This window comes from Neovison vison, chromosome 13 (genome assembly GCF_020171115.1).
Source record: "Neovison vison isolate M4711 chromosome 13, ASM_NN_V1, whole genome shotgun sequence".
Classification (NCBI taxonomy): Eukaryota; Metazoa; Chordata; class Mammalia; order Carnivora; family Mustelidae; genus Neogale; species Neogale vison.
Genome location: NC_058103.1, coordinates 29039017 through 29057617, shown reverse-complemented (window position 1 = coordinate 29057617; position 18601 = coordinate 29039017). Strand labels below are relative to the sequence as shown.

Sequence of the window (18601 nt, the reverse complement as noted above, 5' to 3'; positions counted from 1 at the left end):
GGTTTGGGTTAGAACCGTGAGAGTTTTAGTTCTGTGTATACTACTCTTTTTCCACAGTGGTCTTCTATGGCAGAGTCTTTTTTTTTTTTTTTTAAAGATTTTATTTATTTATTTGACGGAGAGAAATCACAAGTAGGCAGAGAGGCAGGCAGAGAGAGAGAGGAGGAAGCAGGCTCCCTGCTGAGCAGAGAGCCCGACGCGGGACTCGATTCCAGGACCCTGAGATCATGACCTGAGCCGAAGGCAGCGGCTTAACCCACTGAGCCACCCAGGCGCCCCTATGGCAGAGTTTTAATTGCTCCCTTAAAAACCCCTTTTCTTGTACTTTATGAAGGATGGAGAGTCAAACACTTCATGTTGTTTTGACATCTGGGTTTCTTTACGTTTTCTCCAATCTATCCTCACTATCTACAATATTTATGGAGAAATATACTGGAATTGTTTGAGAGCATCTCTCCTTGCATGTTGTTTGCTCTATCTTTTCTCACTTTTCCCTTGTTCATGGGAAAATCCAGTTATTGTGGAAATAATCATGATCTCTGAGAAACAGGAACTATTTTGACACACCTCTCGCCAGGAATTAGACCCAAAGGAAGGGAATCAATGTCAGAAAGAAAAAGATAATAGAAGAGCGATTGCCTGAATGGTTAGTTGTTCAGCAGTCACGGGTATGACCTTACATGTCACTTATTTGCTTGGAGCTCTAATCTCCTGTACAGTGGAGACCATAATACCTTCCATAGGGAGTTGTTTTGGTACTTAAGGATGGAAAGTCCTTTACCTGGTGTTTGGCCTGCGGTAGGCACTTAATAAGTTAGAATCCCTCTCTTCTCCCCCTACTATTTTTTTAAAAGATTTTATTTATTTGTATGAGACAGAGAAAGCACACGAGTGAGGCAGCTGGTGGAGGGGGAGAGGGAGAGAGAGAGAGAATGTCAAGTGGACTCCCTTTCTGAGCATTGGGCTCTATCCCATGACTCTGAGATCATGACCTGCGCCTGAATCAAGAATTGGATGCTCAGGGGGCACTTGGGTGGCTCAGTCATTAAGCATCTGACTTCAGCTCAGGTCATGATCCCAAGGTCCTGGGATCGAGCCCTGCATGGGGCTCCCTGCTCAGCGGGAAGCCTAGTCTCCCTCTCCCACTCCCCCTGCTTCTGTTCCCTCTCTCACTGTGTCGCTCTCTGTCAAATAAATAAAATCTTTAAAAAAAGAAAAAGAATTGGACGCTCAACTGACTGAACCACCCTGGCTCCCCTCCCTTTTTTTTTGATGTACCTTTCCTCTTTAGGAATGTTCCTTCCTTCCTGCCTCCCTCCCCTCTTTTCCACACGTTTATTAAACTCCTCCTGACGCCTGCCAGGCATTGCTCATGGATACAACAGTGAGTCAGACAAAGTACCTGTCATCACAGAGCACATGTTTCAGCATCTCCTCACTAGGATGTGGGAATCATCGGGGACTAGCAGACAGAACATAGAAAGTTCTCTTCCAGCGCAATCCTAAAAAGGCAACCCAATTAAAAACTGGGCAGAGAATTTGACTATCACTGTTCAAATGTGAATGGTCAATAAACAAATGAAAAGAAGCTTTCCATCAGTCACCAGGGAAACGGAAACCAAAAGCACAATGAGAAGAGGCTTCACAGCCAGTAGGATATAGGATAGCTGTGATCTCAAACACCGCCAGTAACAAATTGCTAAGGATTTGGAGAAATCAGAATCCTTACACACACTTACTGGGGCTGTAAAGTGGTGCAGCCAATTTGGAAACCAGTCTGGCACTTCCTTAAAACGCTCAACATGAGTTACCACATGACCCAGCATTCCTCCTGGCTATCCAGCCAACAGCAATGAAAGCACATGTCCGTAGAAAAGCTTACACACCTGAGTGTTCCCAGCAGCATTGTTCGTGATAACCAAAACGACGTCCAGGTGTCCATCAGCCAATGAATGAACCAAATGTGGGCTGTCCATAAAATGGAATATTATTCGGCAATAAAAAGGAATAGAGCATGGATATATGCCACAGCATGGATAAGCCTTAAACACACTATGCTGAGTAAAAGAAACCGGTCACAAAAGACTGTATGGTGTGATCTCATTTACATTCAGCGTCCCAAACCAGCAGATCTGTAGAGACCGATTAGTGGTTGTCTGGCGTGGGAGAACCAGAGATGAGCGATGGTAACTGGTAATACGTATGGGGTTTCCTTTTGGGATGATGAAAATGCTCTAAAATTATTTTATGGTGATAGTTAAACAATTCTGATGTGGTTTTTTTGTTTGTTTTTAAAGTAAATTCTGTGCCCAACACGGGGCTTGAACTCATGACTCCAAGATTAAGAGTCACATGCTCCACTGACGGAGCCAGCAAGGTGCCCTGTGAATGATTCTAAATATACCAAAGACCACAGGTTATACGTTTTAAATGGATGAACCTTGTGTGTAGATTATATCCCAGGATGACTGTTAAGTGTAGTTCCCCTTCTGTGTCCTAACTTGATCATGTCACGGGTGCTCTGGCCTCATCCTAGAACAAAACAGGTCAACCTTCAGACCCCTCTTGGGGCCCCCTTGCCACCACCATCCACCATCCCCTGGCATTTTCCTTTCCTTTACAGTTAAGACTCCTAAAAGGTTAGGAAATAAATAACTTAGAAAGACTTCATTCCAGAGGAGTTGGAAATTAGTGGATAAGCAGAAAGAGGAAAAATTTTGGACATTTAATCTCACCACCCAGAGATAATCATTATGAACACTTTATGTCATTTTAGCGTTAGCAAAGATGACACCTCGTGTTTTTATTTTCAAAGAGGAATACTGTTATAAGGAAAGGCCTATGTTAAGTTACCAAGAGCAGAATATTTTTTGAAGAGAAATGTCTTAATCTTCTGTAACGATATTAAACATGGAGGGTTTTGTGCATGATTTGATTTTGAAGCTTTTCGGGATTCTCTGCTTCAGATGTGAGGTCATTCAGTCCTAATGCTTTGGAAGCATCCCTGCTCCTTGCAGGTGGATGGAATCCGTGAAGCCCCCTTGCTTTTTAAGCCACACTTGTTACATGGTTTTTGCTTACGCTGCAGCCTGATTGCACAAGAGGATTTCAGTCTTAAACAGTTTTGGGTGTGTGAAAGCCCCCTGCCCCAGTGAAATGAACATTTCATGACTTCCCTTCAGCCTCTGCGGACTGTCTGGCCGACACTGGCTGGAAATGCAGATGGCAGCTGGTGAGATGGATCTCCTGCTTTCGAAATCACATTGAGCTAATTCCATTGATCTTTTCTCCCCTTTTTGCCTGCGCAGAATTAGATTGGCTGAGCAACCCGAGCTTTTGTGCTGGAGCCGTAACCTCTCTGAGCCAACAGCCTGAGGAGGCCACCGCCCTGGTTTCTGAAGGGTCATCGCCGACGAGGTAGTTCTTCTGAAAGATGGATTTTTCATTTTTGTCTGTGTGTTGTCTGTCGCTGGGTTCGAAAAACGCTCCTAGGAAACCCTGTGATAAAAGAGCGAATTACAACTCTGCTTTTGACTCCAACTAATGAGGTGCCCTTTGTTTTCCCTCTCCTCACTCATAGATTATTTATTCCTCTTCCCCTGCTGTGCCTTTTGTCGTGGCAAGGGTGTGACACAGTGCCAGTAACAAGGCCACAAGGGAAATGGCAGCATTGTGCCTATTGAGTAACTTGACTGACCTCGCCAGTAACCTTTAGAATATTGTAACACCAATGTTCCCTCAGTTGCCTTTTCACCATTTTGGGAAAAGTAGAAGAGGCTGGTGTGATACAACATTGGATAAAATCTCATGAAAACTTTAGGGACAGCAGAAGGACATACATCTGCACCAGGCTTTGAAAGAAGTTGTGGTAGAGCATCAAATTGAGAAGTGAGCCCTCTCGCAAATATGGACTAGGTGGTCTCATTAACATGAGGAGCCCTCAGGGGCGCCTGGGTGGCTCAGTAGGTTAAGCCTCTCCTTTGGCTCAGGTCATGGTCTCAGGATCCTGGGATCGAGCCCCACATCAGGCTCTCTGCTCAGCAGGGAGCCTGCTTCCCCCACTCTCTCTGCCTGCCTCTCTGCCTACTTGTGATCTGTCTGTCAAATAAATAAATCTTAAAAAAAAAAAAAAAAAAAAAGGAGCCCCAGGAAGGCAGTCCTTCGAAAATGCAAGAAACCTTTAGAATTGGACACTAGTTGGTGCCAGAGGGAGAGTTGTCTGTAGATATTTCAATAATGTGGAAGGGCTCATCATAACCTTTAAAAACAAGACCATAATTAAACCTTTTTTAATTAAAAAATAATTTTTTTTTTAGGACATGCTGCCCTAATGTGTAGGACTGAAAATAAACCCTTTATAACATGGCTTCAGAAAATACTGTATTTGATAAAGTAACTGGTAGATTATTTTCATTTTAAAATGTACAGATGTGGGGTGCCTGGGTGGCTCAGTCAGTTAAGAGGCTGCCTTTGGCTCGGGTCATGATCCCAGGATCCTGGAATCGAGTCCTTCGTCAGGCTTCTTTCCCAGTGGGGAGCCTGCTTCTCTCTTTGCCTCTGCCTGCCACTCTGTCTGCTTGTACTCTCTCTATCTGACAAAAAAATAAATAAAATCTTAAAAAAAAAAGTACAGGTGTGAAAGTCCAGGTTTAGAAGCTATTAAAATTAGAATTTCTTCACCTACTGTTGGTTTAGGGCCAACTCTTTTATTTTCCCCCCCCTTGGGTCAGGGTGGGGTCCAACTCTTAAATCCTTAAGGGGAGTCGTGATCTGGGAAGGCACTATATAAGTATGTGGGCGGATAGTAAGCCCCCGTGGGCATTTCTGGAGTTCTCTTTTACACACTTGTTTACTTATTTACATAGTCTTCTCCCTACTTCTCATCTGAAAATAATTCCAATGTTGATTTTCCCAAAACAGGAGTCCTCTGAAATCAGAGACTTCAGATGAAAGTGACGCTAACAGAAAGCCCAGACAAACAAGCAGGAAAAAGAAGAAAGAAAAGAAGAAGAAGAGGAAGCATCACCACAAGAAAACCAAGAGAAAACGTGGGCAGGCTAGTAGCAGTGGCTCCGAGCCGGATAGTGAGCCTGAAAAGGACAAAACTTCCAGAAGCACTGGAGACAGTAGAAGGGAATCCGAGAAGCCAAGGTGGGTTTTCTATTCTCAAATACCTGCGACTCTTCAAAGTTTGTATTTTTTCCCTTCAGTTGCCACAAATGAGACATTTGAATGACTATTTAGCCACTCACTCAAATGGAGTCCAAAACACACCCAGATAGAGCCGTACCATGAGGTCACATTTAAAAAAAAAAGAAAACTTTCATTAAAAAAAATTAGGGCTCTGATTTTATTTGAGAAATGTTATTTAGACACAGTAATGATCGTGTCAAAATCTGATGTGGACGAAAGGTCTTTGGGATTTTGAAAGATGGCTGATGTACATGCCATGGGAATCTGGGCCAGTTTACTACATAGTTGAGGCTCCGTCTGTGAGGGTCAGAGCAAGAGGAACGTCTTATTTCTCTTCCGTAGTCCCTCTCTTCCGATCACTCGCATCAGCCACCGCGGACCCACACTCTTTGGTCGGGGGCCATGTGACAGGATCATCGTTGCTCTTGTCCTTTTCCCAGGTCACATTACTTTCCAGCACTATGTGGAACGTGTGGACTGGTCCATGACCACAGCGTTTCCTCTCCTGGGGGCTTTGCTTCTCCCCACATTTTGCTCTGTCTCCCTTCGGCCTCTTGCTCCCCTCGTGCTGCAATGAGGGCTGCACAGGCGCTCACCGGTAGCTCCCCTCTGCCTCGTCTCCTCTGTTCCCCCACGGGGGGCCCTTGTCCCATGCTGACGACAGGCTGCATGGGGTGGAATTGAGTTATTTCTTCACTTTTTTCTTTTCTTTGTTCGTATGGGCTGGAGGAGAGAAGATTGAAGTCCCTGTCCAAGGCATACTCAAAAAATTTCATGCTACTAAGACTTTTTTTGACTCTTCAGGGATTATTTGCTTAGATGTCCCAGCGACGTCAGTGAGAGCGCTGTGGTGCTGTGAGTCTGGAATCTGATCCACGGAGTCTGCGTCAGACAGGCGGACACTGAGTCCTCCTGTGGATCCTTCTGCCACCAGACCCGTGCAGAGCCTCGCAGGCCACTGTGACTCAGGGCATCCGGATTCAGTCATCTCTGTGCCTCCAGGCTCTGTCTATAACCCAGGCTTGTTCTAGAAGGGGAGAATAAGAAGGTTCTGACTTTGAGTTTCTGTGGACAGGAATCACGCCCGTCTAGCTTGCCCCTGTACTCTCTCAGCAGCTGGCCTGGGGAAAAAGTACTTTTTTGTTGTGTGAATGAATGGATACATTATTGATGCTTTTGCTTCTCAGTATGTCTTCAGAGCAACATATATTAATCATTGTTTCTTCTGAAAACTCAGTATTAGCTACCTGTCTCTTTTTTTTTTTTTTTAAGAGTTGAGGAAAATGAATTTTAAAGGATTTTCTGAACCCACACAAGAGCTGCCATTAGAACCTGGAAGGTAATTAATTCCAGCCTGTGAGTAATCAGTCAGGGGTGAGCTTTAGAGCCTCTTGATGGGTCTGTGATCTAGAGGGCATTTTTAAGTTCATTGATATTTTTCAGAATACCCCCATTAAGATCAAAATCGACTGTTCTTATTCTTCTCGCTTACTTTCTTACTGTGGACTTCCGTAGTCTCTTCCTGGGAAGATGACCTGGAGACAAGGACTAAGACGTTCGTGAGTTGTGAGAGTATTTCCATGATGTCAGGATAGTAGGTTCCTGGGGGTATCGGGCACCATATAGGAGCTCTGTTTTCGGGTGGGGGAGGGACGACGTCTCCTGGGGCTTCTCAGGGACCTCTGTCTTCTAAGGTGAGCTCTTCACCTCCGGGTGGGGGCATATTCTTCTAGTGCACAGCCCAGACCACAGCCTGCTTCCTACCTCAGTACCCAATAGGAGAGGATCAGAGCTCGTTTACCCCCCAGGGGTGGTCTGCTCCCTCCTCCCTCCCCCGTAGGCTTTCCATTTCTTTCTGGAATGCATCGATCTCATTCCTTCCCTTGGCTGCCCCTTGCAGTGTTTGTGGCCAGAAAACCCTCCACAGGTGTTCTGAGGGGGAACGTGTTAAAAATCACCATGTATTTTAACCTATTCAGCAAATGCCCATTGCAAGCTACTTTGTGTCCCCAAAATGCCATTCCTCTGTATTCCCAGCCCAGGATGACTTAGAAGCTTTTAGAATCTTTATTTCTATCTGGGCAGAATCAAAAAGCTACGATGGAACAAGGTTAAGGGCTGTTTTGACTGCTTTGGCAGCTTCTTGTGTCAGCAGCATGATGAGCTGCTTCTCTTCAGAGGAGAGAAAATACTAGATGCCAGAACAAATTTCCCTCCCTCTTGCCTTTGACTCCTAGGGAAGCGGTTTCATTTGTGTCTCAGCTGGAGGTCCGCCAACTCTCGGGTTGGCTCAGAGGAATAGGGAAGGGTCTGGGCTCACAGTGGACTCTCTCTGGCCTTGGTGTAGGAGGGGGCAGCCCACAGAGCCTGGGCTATAAAAACGACATTGAGGGGCACCTGGGAGGCTCAGTGGGTTAAGTGATTGCCTTCGGCTCAGGTCATGGTCCCAGGGTCCTGGGATTGAGCCCCACATTGGGGTCTCTGCTCAGTGGGGAGCGGGAGCCTGCCCCCCCCACCCCGACCTCTGCCTGCTTCTCTGCCTACTTGTGATCTCTGTTCGTCAAATAAATAAATAAAATCTTGGGGTGCCTGGGTGGCTCAGTGGGTTAGGGCCTCTGCCTTCGGCTTGGGTCATGATCCCAGGGTCCTGGGATTGAGCCCTGCATCGGGCTCTCTGTTCTGCAGGGAGCCTGCTTCCTCCTCTCTCTCTCTCTCTGCCTACTTGTGATCTCTGTCTGTCAAATAAATTAAAAAAAAAAAAAATCTTTAAAATAAATTAAAAAAAAATCTTAAAAAAAAAATGAGATTTAGATCAGGCCTGAATAATATGTGAGACTGACCCATTCGGAACTGTGGCTTTGTTGTCGTTTGGGTTTGAGTTGGAAGAAGCTGAGCACTTTCAAATGAGTTAGGGTAAGCAAGGGCAACCCACTTTATTTATTTATTTTTAAGAGAACTTGTTTATAAATATATTTAAAATTCTAGTTACAGTCATTTAATGGAATATTTAGAAAGAACATCTAGGGGCGGCCGGGTGGCCCAGTGGGTTGAAGCCTCTGTCTCTGGCTTGGGCCATGATCCCAGGGTCCTGGGATCGAGCAAAGCATCGGGCTCTCTGCTCAGAAGGGAGCCTGCTTCCCTTCCTCTCTGTCTACCTGCCTCTCTGCCTGCTTGTGATCTCTTTCAAATAAATAAATAACATCTTTAAAAATAAAAAAAAGAACATCTAGGGGCGCTTGGGTGACTCAGTCAGTTAAGCATCTGACTCTTGATTTGGGTTCAGGTTGTGCTCTCAGGGCTGTTGGGATGGAACTCTGGGCTCCATGCTCTGTGGGGAGTCGAAGTCTCCTCTCCCTCTCCCTTCTCCCCCTCCCTGCGTGCTGCATCTCTCTCCCTGTCTCTAACGTAAATAAGTAAATCTTTAAAAAAATAAAAAAACTCTTGTGTCAAGTTAATTTCTGAGATAAGGTGACTTCTTGGTGAAGTGCCACTTAACGTTGACAGTTCTTGCTTCCTCTCTTAAAGCTTTTTCCACAGTGCGCATCCTCTTCGTCTGTGGCGCGTGCGCACGTTACATACTTGAGTGTGTTCGATGCTCTGTGCGCATCGGTGTGGAAATGTTTGACTTTCATTTTTCTGAAAAGGTGGACGATGTAGCTAGAAGGTTCCAAAGTGCTTCTCCCTCTTTGTTCCTCACTCCTGTGTCCCACAGGCAAGAAAGTCATGCTGCTGCTGATGTTGGGCATCGCTTTGTTTGGCTTGAGGACGTGCAGGCTCTGACAGGAGAAACCTTCAGAACAGACAAGAAACCAGATCCGGCCAACTGGGAGTATAAGTCTCTCTACCGAGGAGACATAGCAAGGTACGCGTCACCATGTCTTTCCAGATTTTCACTGGTGGGAAGTGACTTCTTTCTTCCCCGAGCCCTCTGTGTGCGGTCCCTGTCTGCCCCCCTCCCTTCTGGATTCCGGGGGGTGGGTGTCTCCCATCGCTGGGCTGTTAGGGCATGTGCCTTATCTCACGCTCTGAAGTGAAAGCTCAAACCCTGTAGTCACGATCCAGGTCTGAGTCACTTATCCGTGGTGCCTGGCATTGTGCCGGGCGTAGTAGGTTTTTAGTAAATTGTTGAATGAGGGAATCTAAAAATACCTTGAAATAAATAATTGTGACAAACTATCTGGAAATCATTTGGTCTGATCTATATGCCATTTTAAAAAGTCACGAGCACTTTTTATTCATCTGTCCCCCAAGTAAGCCATTTTAAAAGTGACATTAAGTGGTAATGACTTCTTCAGAATGCTCCCAGTATATGTCACCAGAGAAAAAAAGAGGTGATGGTATTCACTTCAGTAATTAGTTTATTAAACTTTTCTCCTCCACCCTGTCAATCAAAAATATTTAAGTAACATTGGGGTACCTGGGTGGTTCAGTGGGTTAAGCCTCTGCCTTCAGTTTGGGTCATGATCTCAGGGTCCTGGGATCGGCTCTCTGCTCAGCAGGGCGCCTGCTTCCCCCTCTCTCTCTGCCTGCCTCTCTGCCTACTTGCGATCTCTCTCTATGTCAAATAAATTAAATATTTTAAAAAAATATTAAGTACTTATTAAATCCCTTAGGCACACTGAGTAGTTTATAAGACACTGCTGGGAACACAAAGCAGTCATACACAATCTCTCTTCCCAGACAGCTTACAGGTAATGAAAATTGAAGGTAGAGAATATTGGAATGTAAAGCCAAGAGGAGGCCAATATCATTCTTTATAGACTAATTACTTTTTTAAATAAATTTCGGTTTGCATTACATAGCTGCACCTCCAAATTTTGTCATTAGTCACGACATTATGCCTCACCACATAGGTATTTCCTACTAAGATTTCCTTTATGATATGTTTATATCTGTGATTTTTCAGTGGATATTGGTATCTACATGCTGTCTCCTAAAACCTTATGGCTGAGAGTGAATGACTATTAAAATGTTTTCGTACATTTTTTGAATAATTCTGATACTCCTTGAAGTTTTGTTCGGTTCCCCATGGCCCGGTGATGAGGGGCCACAGACGTGGTAGGACCCAGGAAAAGGGGAGGCGAGCAAGCGCTGACTGTGAGCCTGTGCTTGTTGGCCTGTGTGATCCTCACAGCTGCCGTGCAAGGAGGGCCGCACTCGTATTTTAGGAACGAGGAAAGGGAACCTCAGAGAGGGTCAGTGGCCTCTCAGGATCATGCTGCCAGGAAGCAGCTTTCTTGGGGAATCTGTGTTCCTCTAACCTCGAATGTTCTTTTCCCGGCCACAAGTGAAGATGAGCTGGGTTGTGTGGTAGGCTGCTTTCTAGATTGGGAAACGGAGAACGCTGGTTCTCATTCTCACCTGGCCACTGACTCATAGTGTAATCCCACTTGAGTTTCTAATCCTGTCTGAGCCTCTCTTTCCTCATTTATTAACTCCTGCTCTGCCTCACACTCAGATATCAGACATCATCTATAGGAATTAAAAATTAGTTCGCAAAGATAAAGGGTTATTACTTCTTAATAGATGAAAAAGCAGAAATATTCACAATGACCAGCTCTTAAATCTCTGCAAATGAGAGGCCCAGGCCTTAGGAGGAGACTAACGAGGGAAGTTTACTAATGTATATTGTGAGGATGCTGCTGGAAGGGCATGGGGTGTTGGTGTGATTTCCCAGTAGATTCTGAAGCTTAGCTGAGCTAAGTCTTACCCGGATTAATAACTGTACCACTGTTAGTGTCCAGATCTAGGGCAGTATTGGTCCCGTGGCACTGTGAGTTGGTCAGAGGACAGGGGACATGTATTGTCAGGTCGAGAATTTTCACACTTCACGCGGGGCACTGACAAACCAGGAGCTTTGCGAGGACTCACCTGGCACCGTCCTGTGAGGACCAGATGAGTCCTTGTGAGTCCTGGGCCTGTGACCGTGATATGGTCCATATCTTTAAAGCTTTGCTGGACCACCTTCTAGAAGGTGGATTGGCAGTGTTCAGTGTAACTCGGGAAGGCGGAACCAGGATCAATGAGTGGAAGTTCTAGAAAGTGAGATCTGACTCAGTATCAAAGCAAATTTTCCAGTAGTGTGAGCCTACCAGCAGTGATGTGGTATGCGTTTGTGTATTGTGGTGAGCAGGGCTTAGAGTTCATGGGATTCCAAATTACCTTTGGAAAATTCCTTAAGGCTAATATACTAGCTCTCAGTGAACTTCAGCTCTTCTTTTTCTCCATTTATGGAGTGGACTGTTGTTTAGCTATATACCAGATGAAATAGTGGGCATATGTTTAGGAGCCAAGTTTTATGAAATAATAACTTTAACTTGTCTAGTGCTTAGTGTATGGCTAAGGACTTGAAATATATAAACTTTTTGATCATCCCTGCTGTTCTGTGATATGGGTAATATTATTATCCCCATGTCACAGATGAGGAAACTGAGGCACAGACAGGTTTTGGGGGATTTTGTTTTAAATAATTTGGTCAGAGTCAACTGGTTAGTAAATGATGGGGTTGGGATTTGGACCTGGGTAGACGACCACCATGAGAGCATGTGAATTAAAGTCACCTAAGGAGAGGCAAATTTATTACTGCCCAGCTCACTCTGGGGCTCAGAGCTGCCGAGTGGATTCCGGGCAGAAGTGTGTGCTCGATTTAAATACATTCTTTTCCCATACCCTGTCCCTCTTTCTTTCTTTTCTTTCCTCTCTTCCCATCCCTTCCCATTTCCTATAGCTGAATTAATTTAAATTAAATACCTGTATGATATCATTCACTGAACCTCCAAAGTGGGGTTCCCTCCTTCTGGAATTGTTCCATGTAAGTCCAGCTGACTATTTGATAAGGATTTTACAAAAAACAAAAAAACCAAAAAACCCCTAAACCTTCATTTGGGGGAATATTGCATTAAATTACAGCCTAGGTTGTTCCCAGTTAAGATTCTATGATAAATGATAAATTAGATAAAACCCAGATGTCCAACAGCAGAGAGATGTTAACTAGATGAGGTCTTACCCCTCCACCGATTCAAAGCCAATAAAAATGATATTTTCTAAAGCAAATGGTTCAGGGAAATGCACAAAAGTACGGAGGAAAGTCCGAAGCTGTGTTATCAGCTATTTTTAAAAAGTATATGTACACATACAAACACATATCTGAAAGTAGGCGTTTAATAATACAGATCACTAAGATTCTTTTTCCCTTTATCATTTTCATCTGTTATAAAATGCAACTATTAAAATCAGTTTTACAAAATGCACTTAAAAAAAAAGATTTTATTTATTCATTTGACATAGATCACAAGTAGGCAGAGAGGCAGGCAGAGAGAAAGGGGGGAAGCAGGCTCCCTGCTGAGCAGAGAGCCCGATGTGGGACTCGATCCTAGGACCTGGGGATCATGATCCGAGCCGAAGGCAGAGGCTTAACCCACTGAGCCACCCAGGCTCCCCCAAAATGCACTTTTAAAGTCAGAAAACTCTGTAAACATTTTTAAAGAGATTATGTGAATGTTGAAATACTGTTGATTTTTAGTAAAAATAAAATAGTACTTACGGGGAGAACTAGTTCTACTTAAGAGTTTGCTCCTTACAGAGTGATGGACGCGTTTAGAGCTCCTGAAGCACTATTTTATCTCCTCACCTCTCGTTAAAGTTGTTTTGACTCTAAATGGACTGGGGACGGTTGTTTTGAGTTAACCTAGGAGGGCCTGGAGGAGAGGCTGGAGAGGAAGGGTTTGTGTGCATGTGAAAGCTGGGAGGGCAACTTCTCAGGCCCCTGTTGACTGTGGGGGAAGCAAAGGAGGTGCTGGGCCTGGACCAGGGGGAGGTGGACACAGAACTTTCTGGAAGATGACAAAAGATGGCGACTGCTCTCTCCTTTTTTTTCCCTGACAGCATATTGTGGAAATTTTTAAAAAAATACAGTGTCAGTTGAAAGAATTTTACGGTGAATGCTCCTAATCCCACCCTCTACATTCTACCATGAATAGTTCACTGTGCCTGCCTTGTCACATGTCCGTCTGTCCATCTGTCCTTCAATTCAGCCTGTTTGGTGCCAGCCTCAGTGTACCGCTCCCTGAATATTTCAGCATGTGTGTCATTAACTGCAGTTCAGTTTCATTTAGTTTTTTCCTTTGGACTTAAAATTTACATACAGTGTAACACAGATCTTCATTTGCTGAGTTTGGACACATGCATACACCTGTGTAAGCCAGCCCTTAATGAACATCACGGTGACCCCCGTGCCCCCCCAAATTTCCTCCTGCTTTCTTCCACTCAGTCTACACCCCTCCCCAGGGACAGTTATCGTTCTAATTTTTTCCATACTCAATACTGTCTCTTCTAGAATTCCATGTAACTGGAGTCCTATAGCACGCTTTGGGTCTGGCTTCTTTCGCTCAGTGTGATGTTTTTGACATCCAGCCCCACTGGGGCATTTGTCAGTAGTGGCTTTTCACGGCTGGTGGCGCTCTGTCCTGTGGCCACACCACCGCCCGTTCGTCTGTTCTTCTGATGAACGCCCGGACCCTTTGCAGCATTCAGCTGTTAGGAACACGGCTGCTGAGAGTGTCTGTGCACACATCTGTGTGTAGAAATGCAGTTTCCTTTTTTCCTGGGGGAATGCCTAAAATAGAATTGCTGGGTCCCAGGGTAAGTCTAAGTTTAGTTTTTTCAGGAAACTGCCAGACCTTTCCCCAAAGTGACTGTACCAGTTTCCATTCTCACTAAGAGCATGTGGAGAGACCCGGTTCCCCGGCAGATTACTCGCTGGTGGTCATTATTGTCGGTGTTTAATTTTAGTGGTTCTGGCGGGTTTGTGGCATAGCTCCTTGTGGTTTTAATTTGCATTTCCTCATGATTCATGATGTTGAGCAGTTAAGCATGCGCCGATTGGCCCTTCATGTTATCTTTGGTGAATTCCGTTCACATCCTTTGCTGTTCTTTGATTGTTGGTTTGTGTAACACACGGAAGAGTGCTTGGTTTCCCTTTGTGCACATATTCCGTAGTCATGGGTGTGATTCTGGGGGCACCTGTGCGCTCTATACAGGCCTTTTAGAGCCCAGCCTCTCTTCCTCTCGAGTAGAAGACAGCCAAGTGTCATCTTAATTATTTTGTTTCAGCTTAAAAATACAATCTTAGCTCTTCCTGTTTTCTTCTTACGTGGGAACACAGGACTATACAGGAAAAAGGACCAGTGTAGGAGACAGGTGACTCACTGTCACCCAAGGTTCTGGTGTCCTTAAGGATAGTGTAAAGGAGGGGATGAGGATTTCCACCTTGTCTGTTAATATGATTGTGATGATCCATGTCGTAATGTATGGGACAGACTTGACAAAACTCTAGGAAAATAGAAACTACTAGAAATTACTAGAATCTGGAAGATAGGCCTGATCTTAAATTCATGTGATGTTAATAAGGAATTGAAGTATTTAGAGGAATAAGTTGAACACAGAAAAAGTTGACTGCTGATTGTCGTATTTCTCTGAATAGAAACTGTCAGAAGGTAAGGTGAATTTGAAAACGTGCAGTTAAGTTGCCTCACGAGAGCTCAGGTCCGCTGAGCTGAGCCTCGATGGCAGTGCACCTCTTGCCTCAGTAACTTTCTTTCTTTTTCAAATACAAGATACAAGAGGAAAGGAGACTCCTGCCTTGGCATTAACCCTAAGAAGCAGTGTATATCCTGGGAGGGGGCTTCCACAGAAAAGAAGCGTTCGCACAAGCATGTTGAGCGCTATTTTACGAAGAAGAGCGTGGGATTGATGAACATTGACGGAGTTGCCGTTGGCAGCAAAACCGAACCTCCGTCATCTGAGCCGCTCTCCTTTATCCCCGTGAAGGGCCCAGATGATGCGCTTCCTCCCATTACAACCTGGTTGAACCCTCTGGGCATTTACGATCAGTCCACCACGCAGTGGTTACAAGGACAGGGTCCTTCAGAGCAAGAATCAAAGCAGCCAGACTCAGAGATGGATAGAGAGAGCGCACTGCTCAAGGCCAAGGTGGAGGAGTTCAACCGGAGAGTGCGTGAGAGTCCTCGCGACGTGCAGCTGTGGATGGCCTTTGTTGCTTTTCAGGTAAGTAACGCCATCCGGCTTCTCTTACTCGGGATGACTGTGCTAGTTCGGGGCAAACCCGCGCGCTCTCCTGCCATTCTGGAGCCCCTGGGAGGTGCCCTGGCCCTGGGCATTTGGCGATTATGACACTGTAGCCCTTGCCCTGAGCTTGCTCCAAGCCCCCGAGGAAGCCTGATGTGTGAAGGGCAAGTGCTTTCGTGTGTAATTTGGGGCTGGCATGTGGGGGTGACCTGCCTCAAGGGAGCAGAAAGGGCGGCTAAAAGAAGGTGAAATTTAAACAGGATCTGAGAAGAAGCGCCCTTGTTCACCAGGGTGCGGGGTGCAGGATGTGCACGCGCTGCTTCTCCAGTGACCCGGCCGGGGCTCTAGGCTCCCTTTCTGAAGCACGCGGCTTTGTCTTCGTCCTACTTATTTGCCTTGAACCGTGTATACGGTTGTGTCTCGCCCCACATTCGGCTGTGTCACGGGTGAAATTGGCTCTTGGGAAGCTGCATGCTCGCTCTTGTTACGTGACCGCCCCCTCCACCCGTGACGGGGCAGTTGGGTGAGATAAACACACCGTCAAATGTAGCAGGTGACTGAGGTGCCCCAGGAGCAGAGTTTCTGCTCAGAAAAAATCGAGGCTAGCCCCCGGGGACGTCCAAAGGACGATTGGTCTGCAAGGTGATAGAGCGGGGCTTGTGGGGAGCTCAGTGGCTCTGGTGGGACTTTGAGGCTCCCCTACTTCCATTAGTAAAATGATGTTTCTGTCTCAAGGATGAGGTCATGAAAAGCCCCGGCCTGTACGCCCTCGAGGAGGGAGAGCCGGAGAAGCGGAAGAGGTCTCGGAAGCTGGTGCTGGACCGGAAGCTGGCCATCCTGGAGCGGGCCATCGAGAGCAACCAGAGCTCCGTGGAGCTGCAGCTGGCCAAGCTGGAGCTGTGTGCCGAGTTCTGGGAGCCCTCCGCACTGCTCAGGGAGTGGCAGAAGCTGATATTCGTGCACCCCAACAAGACGGCCCTGTGGCAGAAGTACCTTTTATTTTGCCAAAGCCAGTTCAGCACCTTCACCGTCACCAAGATCCACGGTCTCTATGGCAAGTGCTTGAGCACGCTGTCCGCGGTGCTGGACGGCAGCATCCTGTCGCACCCCGCGCTGCCTGGCACCGAGGAGGCGGTGTTCGGTAAGAGCCAAGCCCCAGAGCCATGGGTGTTGGGCACTTATGCTGGCTTCTGGCTGTAGTCAAACATGAAGATGTGTTTTTGGTTTATTTTAGAGATGACAGAATTGATACAATGGATTTAAACAGAAAGTATTAGGACTGCTTTGGACTAGAACAGATTTTCCCTTCTCCACCTTCTTGGTGGGGATGAGGAGTGGGCATTAGAGCCCATCAGGTTAGTAGAGGAACTGTGGTCTAGAAGGTCCAGCTTTCCTGCTTTTAGCCAAGGACACGTAGTCAAGTCTCGACTGTCGTGGCTGTCCGTGGCCTTCCCTGTTGAGATGTCTGTCTGCTCATCTCACCCCTTCTGGGGCCTCGCAGTCAGTTGAGCACAGATCTTTACTTTCTGGTGAAATCTACACCATCCTTCTTCCTAGAATTTTTCTTGTAATAATGAGCTTTGAGTATTTGATAACTGTCCAGAACAACTTCCTGCCTTAATTTTATGCAACATACATAGTTTTTGTTAATATTTTTATTCCCCAATGGTTTCATATAAAAATTGGAATAAATGTACTTTGATTATAGTTCTGTGGTGAGTCCGTTTAACAAGGACATGTATTATTACAGCTTTGAAACGATCACAATAACTAATTTCGGAGAAAAGGTGTTCTCGGTATTGAAATGCACGTTTTTAGAAGTTGTGTTCTTTCCCTTGAAAGGTGTTAACCAGGACTCCCTCCTTGCTGTCCCTGCTTTCAGCTCTCTTTCTTCAGCACTGCCACTTCCTGCGGCAGGCTGGCCACTCGGAGAAGGCCGTCGCTCTGTTCCAGGCCATGGTGGACTTCACCTTCTTCAAACCTGACAGCGTGAAAGACCTGCCTACCAAAGGACAGGTGCGGGTCCTTGTGAGACTGGCCTCTCCCGCTCCCTCACTCCCCCACCCTCTCCCCCTCTCTTCCTCCCTCCCCCTCTCTTTCTCCTTCTCTCTCTTCCAGGGGGAAAGAGTGGATAATGGGAACTGGTGGTAGTATTTTAAAAATCCTATCCTCCTTTGTATCAGCCCTGCTGAGAACTGTTGCTCGGAATATGCTGGTGATCCAAGGAAAATTCCATAGCGAAGGTAGTGAAACTTGGAGAGATGAAAGATCCACTTCCCCCATTATAAACTCAACTATGTCCCCCACCCCTTTTTTTTTTCTTACTTATGGGCCTCATTTCAGTGCTAATTATCCCCGTCAGGGAGAGAAACCATGGTCATGCCTCTTGGAGCACGATGTCTCACTGTCTCCTCCTCCTGTGCATTCTAAGCGGGGTCTTAGGTCATTTTCCTAGTTAGCATTTCCACTACGTAAGATCTTTGCGGGAATTGCAAACGATAGTGCATAGTGCGTGTTGACACTTTGTCAACGCTGATCCTTACTGGAGAGGTGTTGTCATTTAGATGACACATGAACAGTGCCCATATCTGTGATGTAGAAGCAATAAAAAAATCTCATCATAAAGCTACCCATATAAGAAAGCCCCTTTTTCCTTGAAAGAAATCTCCATTTCCTACTTCGCATAGGGGGTCTGGTGGAAGATGGATAGGATATCTGAATTTATAGTGAACTTACAGAGGCCTCGGGAGGCTAAGATCTCCATCTTGTGGAATGTTCCTGAATTGCCCTTAAAGACTATTTTTATCATCATTATTTTTATCTATTTTTTTCCTAGATGAAATTGGGTTAAAGAATATTGGTTAATATTAGTATACCTGATTAGTCGTATAATGAGCCAGTTAACAAAATTATTTTAAGACACGGTGTGCTGTTTTAAGACTATGCCATGCTGTGGAAATGAACCTTGGCGGACCGCCGGGGCCCTGGGCGTGTGGTTGCCGGGTCAGGATCAGAATGGCCCTCATCCCAGCCCTTTGCTGACAGTTCCTCTCGGGGAGGGCGGAGCCCGGGACTGTGAAGCAGGGAGCCACGCCCCTCAAGTGTCCGCAGAGCCTGCTGCGCGCTCTTAAGGCTTTTCATACTGACAGCACCTGTAGTTCCAAAGCATTTACCAGACAGCTTTGAAATAAAACTTTATCTTTGAGGACATTCTGTATCTTTAAAACGAGAGATATTGTTAAAAGACAAAGTAGTATAGCATGAAAGAAGCAGAGTCTGGTCTGTGTTTTTTTTTTTTTTTTGACATTTGACAGAGAGCATG

At 45.7% G+C, this 18601-nt stretch overlaps 1 protein-coding gene across 3 annotated transcripts in view; it reads left to right on the top strand.

Annotated features, from left to right (window-relative positions):
* Positions 1 to 18601, top strand: part of NRDE2 (NRDE-2, necessary for RNA interference, domain containing) — a 58175-nt gene that overhangs the window by 13433 nt on the left and 26141 nt on the right. For 2 of the 3 annotated variants that reach the window (XR_006381732.1, XM_044231347.1), the window contains exons 2-7: positions 3309 to 3417; positions 4921 to 5151; positions 8906 to 9055; positions 14808 to 15258; positions 16015 to 16420; positions 17162 to 17295. Coding sequence is in view for 2 of the 3 variants with exons in the window: in XM_044231347.1 (XP_044087282.1) it covers positions 3309 to 3417; positions 4921 to 5151; positions 8906 to 9055; positions 14808 to 15258; positions 16015 to 16420; positions 17162 to 17295 (1481 nt within the window). In the remaining variant the exon portion in view is untranslated. Of the gene's footprint in view, positions 1 to 3308; positions 3418 to 4920; positions 5152 to 6166; positions 6533 to 8905; positions 9056 to 14807; positions 15259 to 16014; positions 16421 to 17161; positions 17296 to 18601 lie in introns of those variants that run through there. The other variant, XM_044231349.1, reaches the window with a different exon arrangement.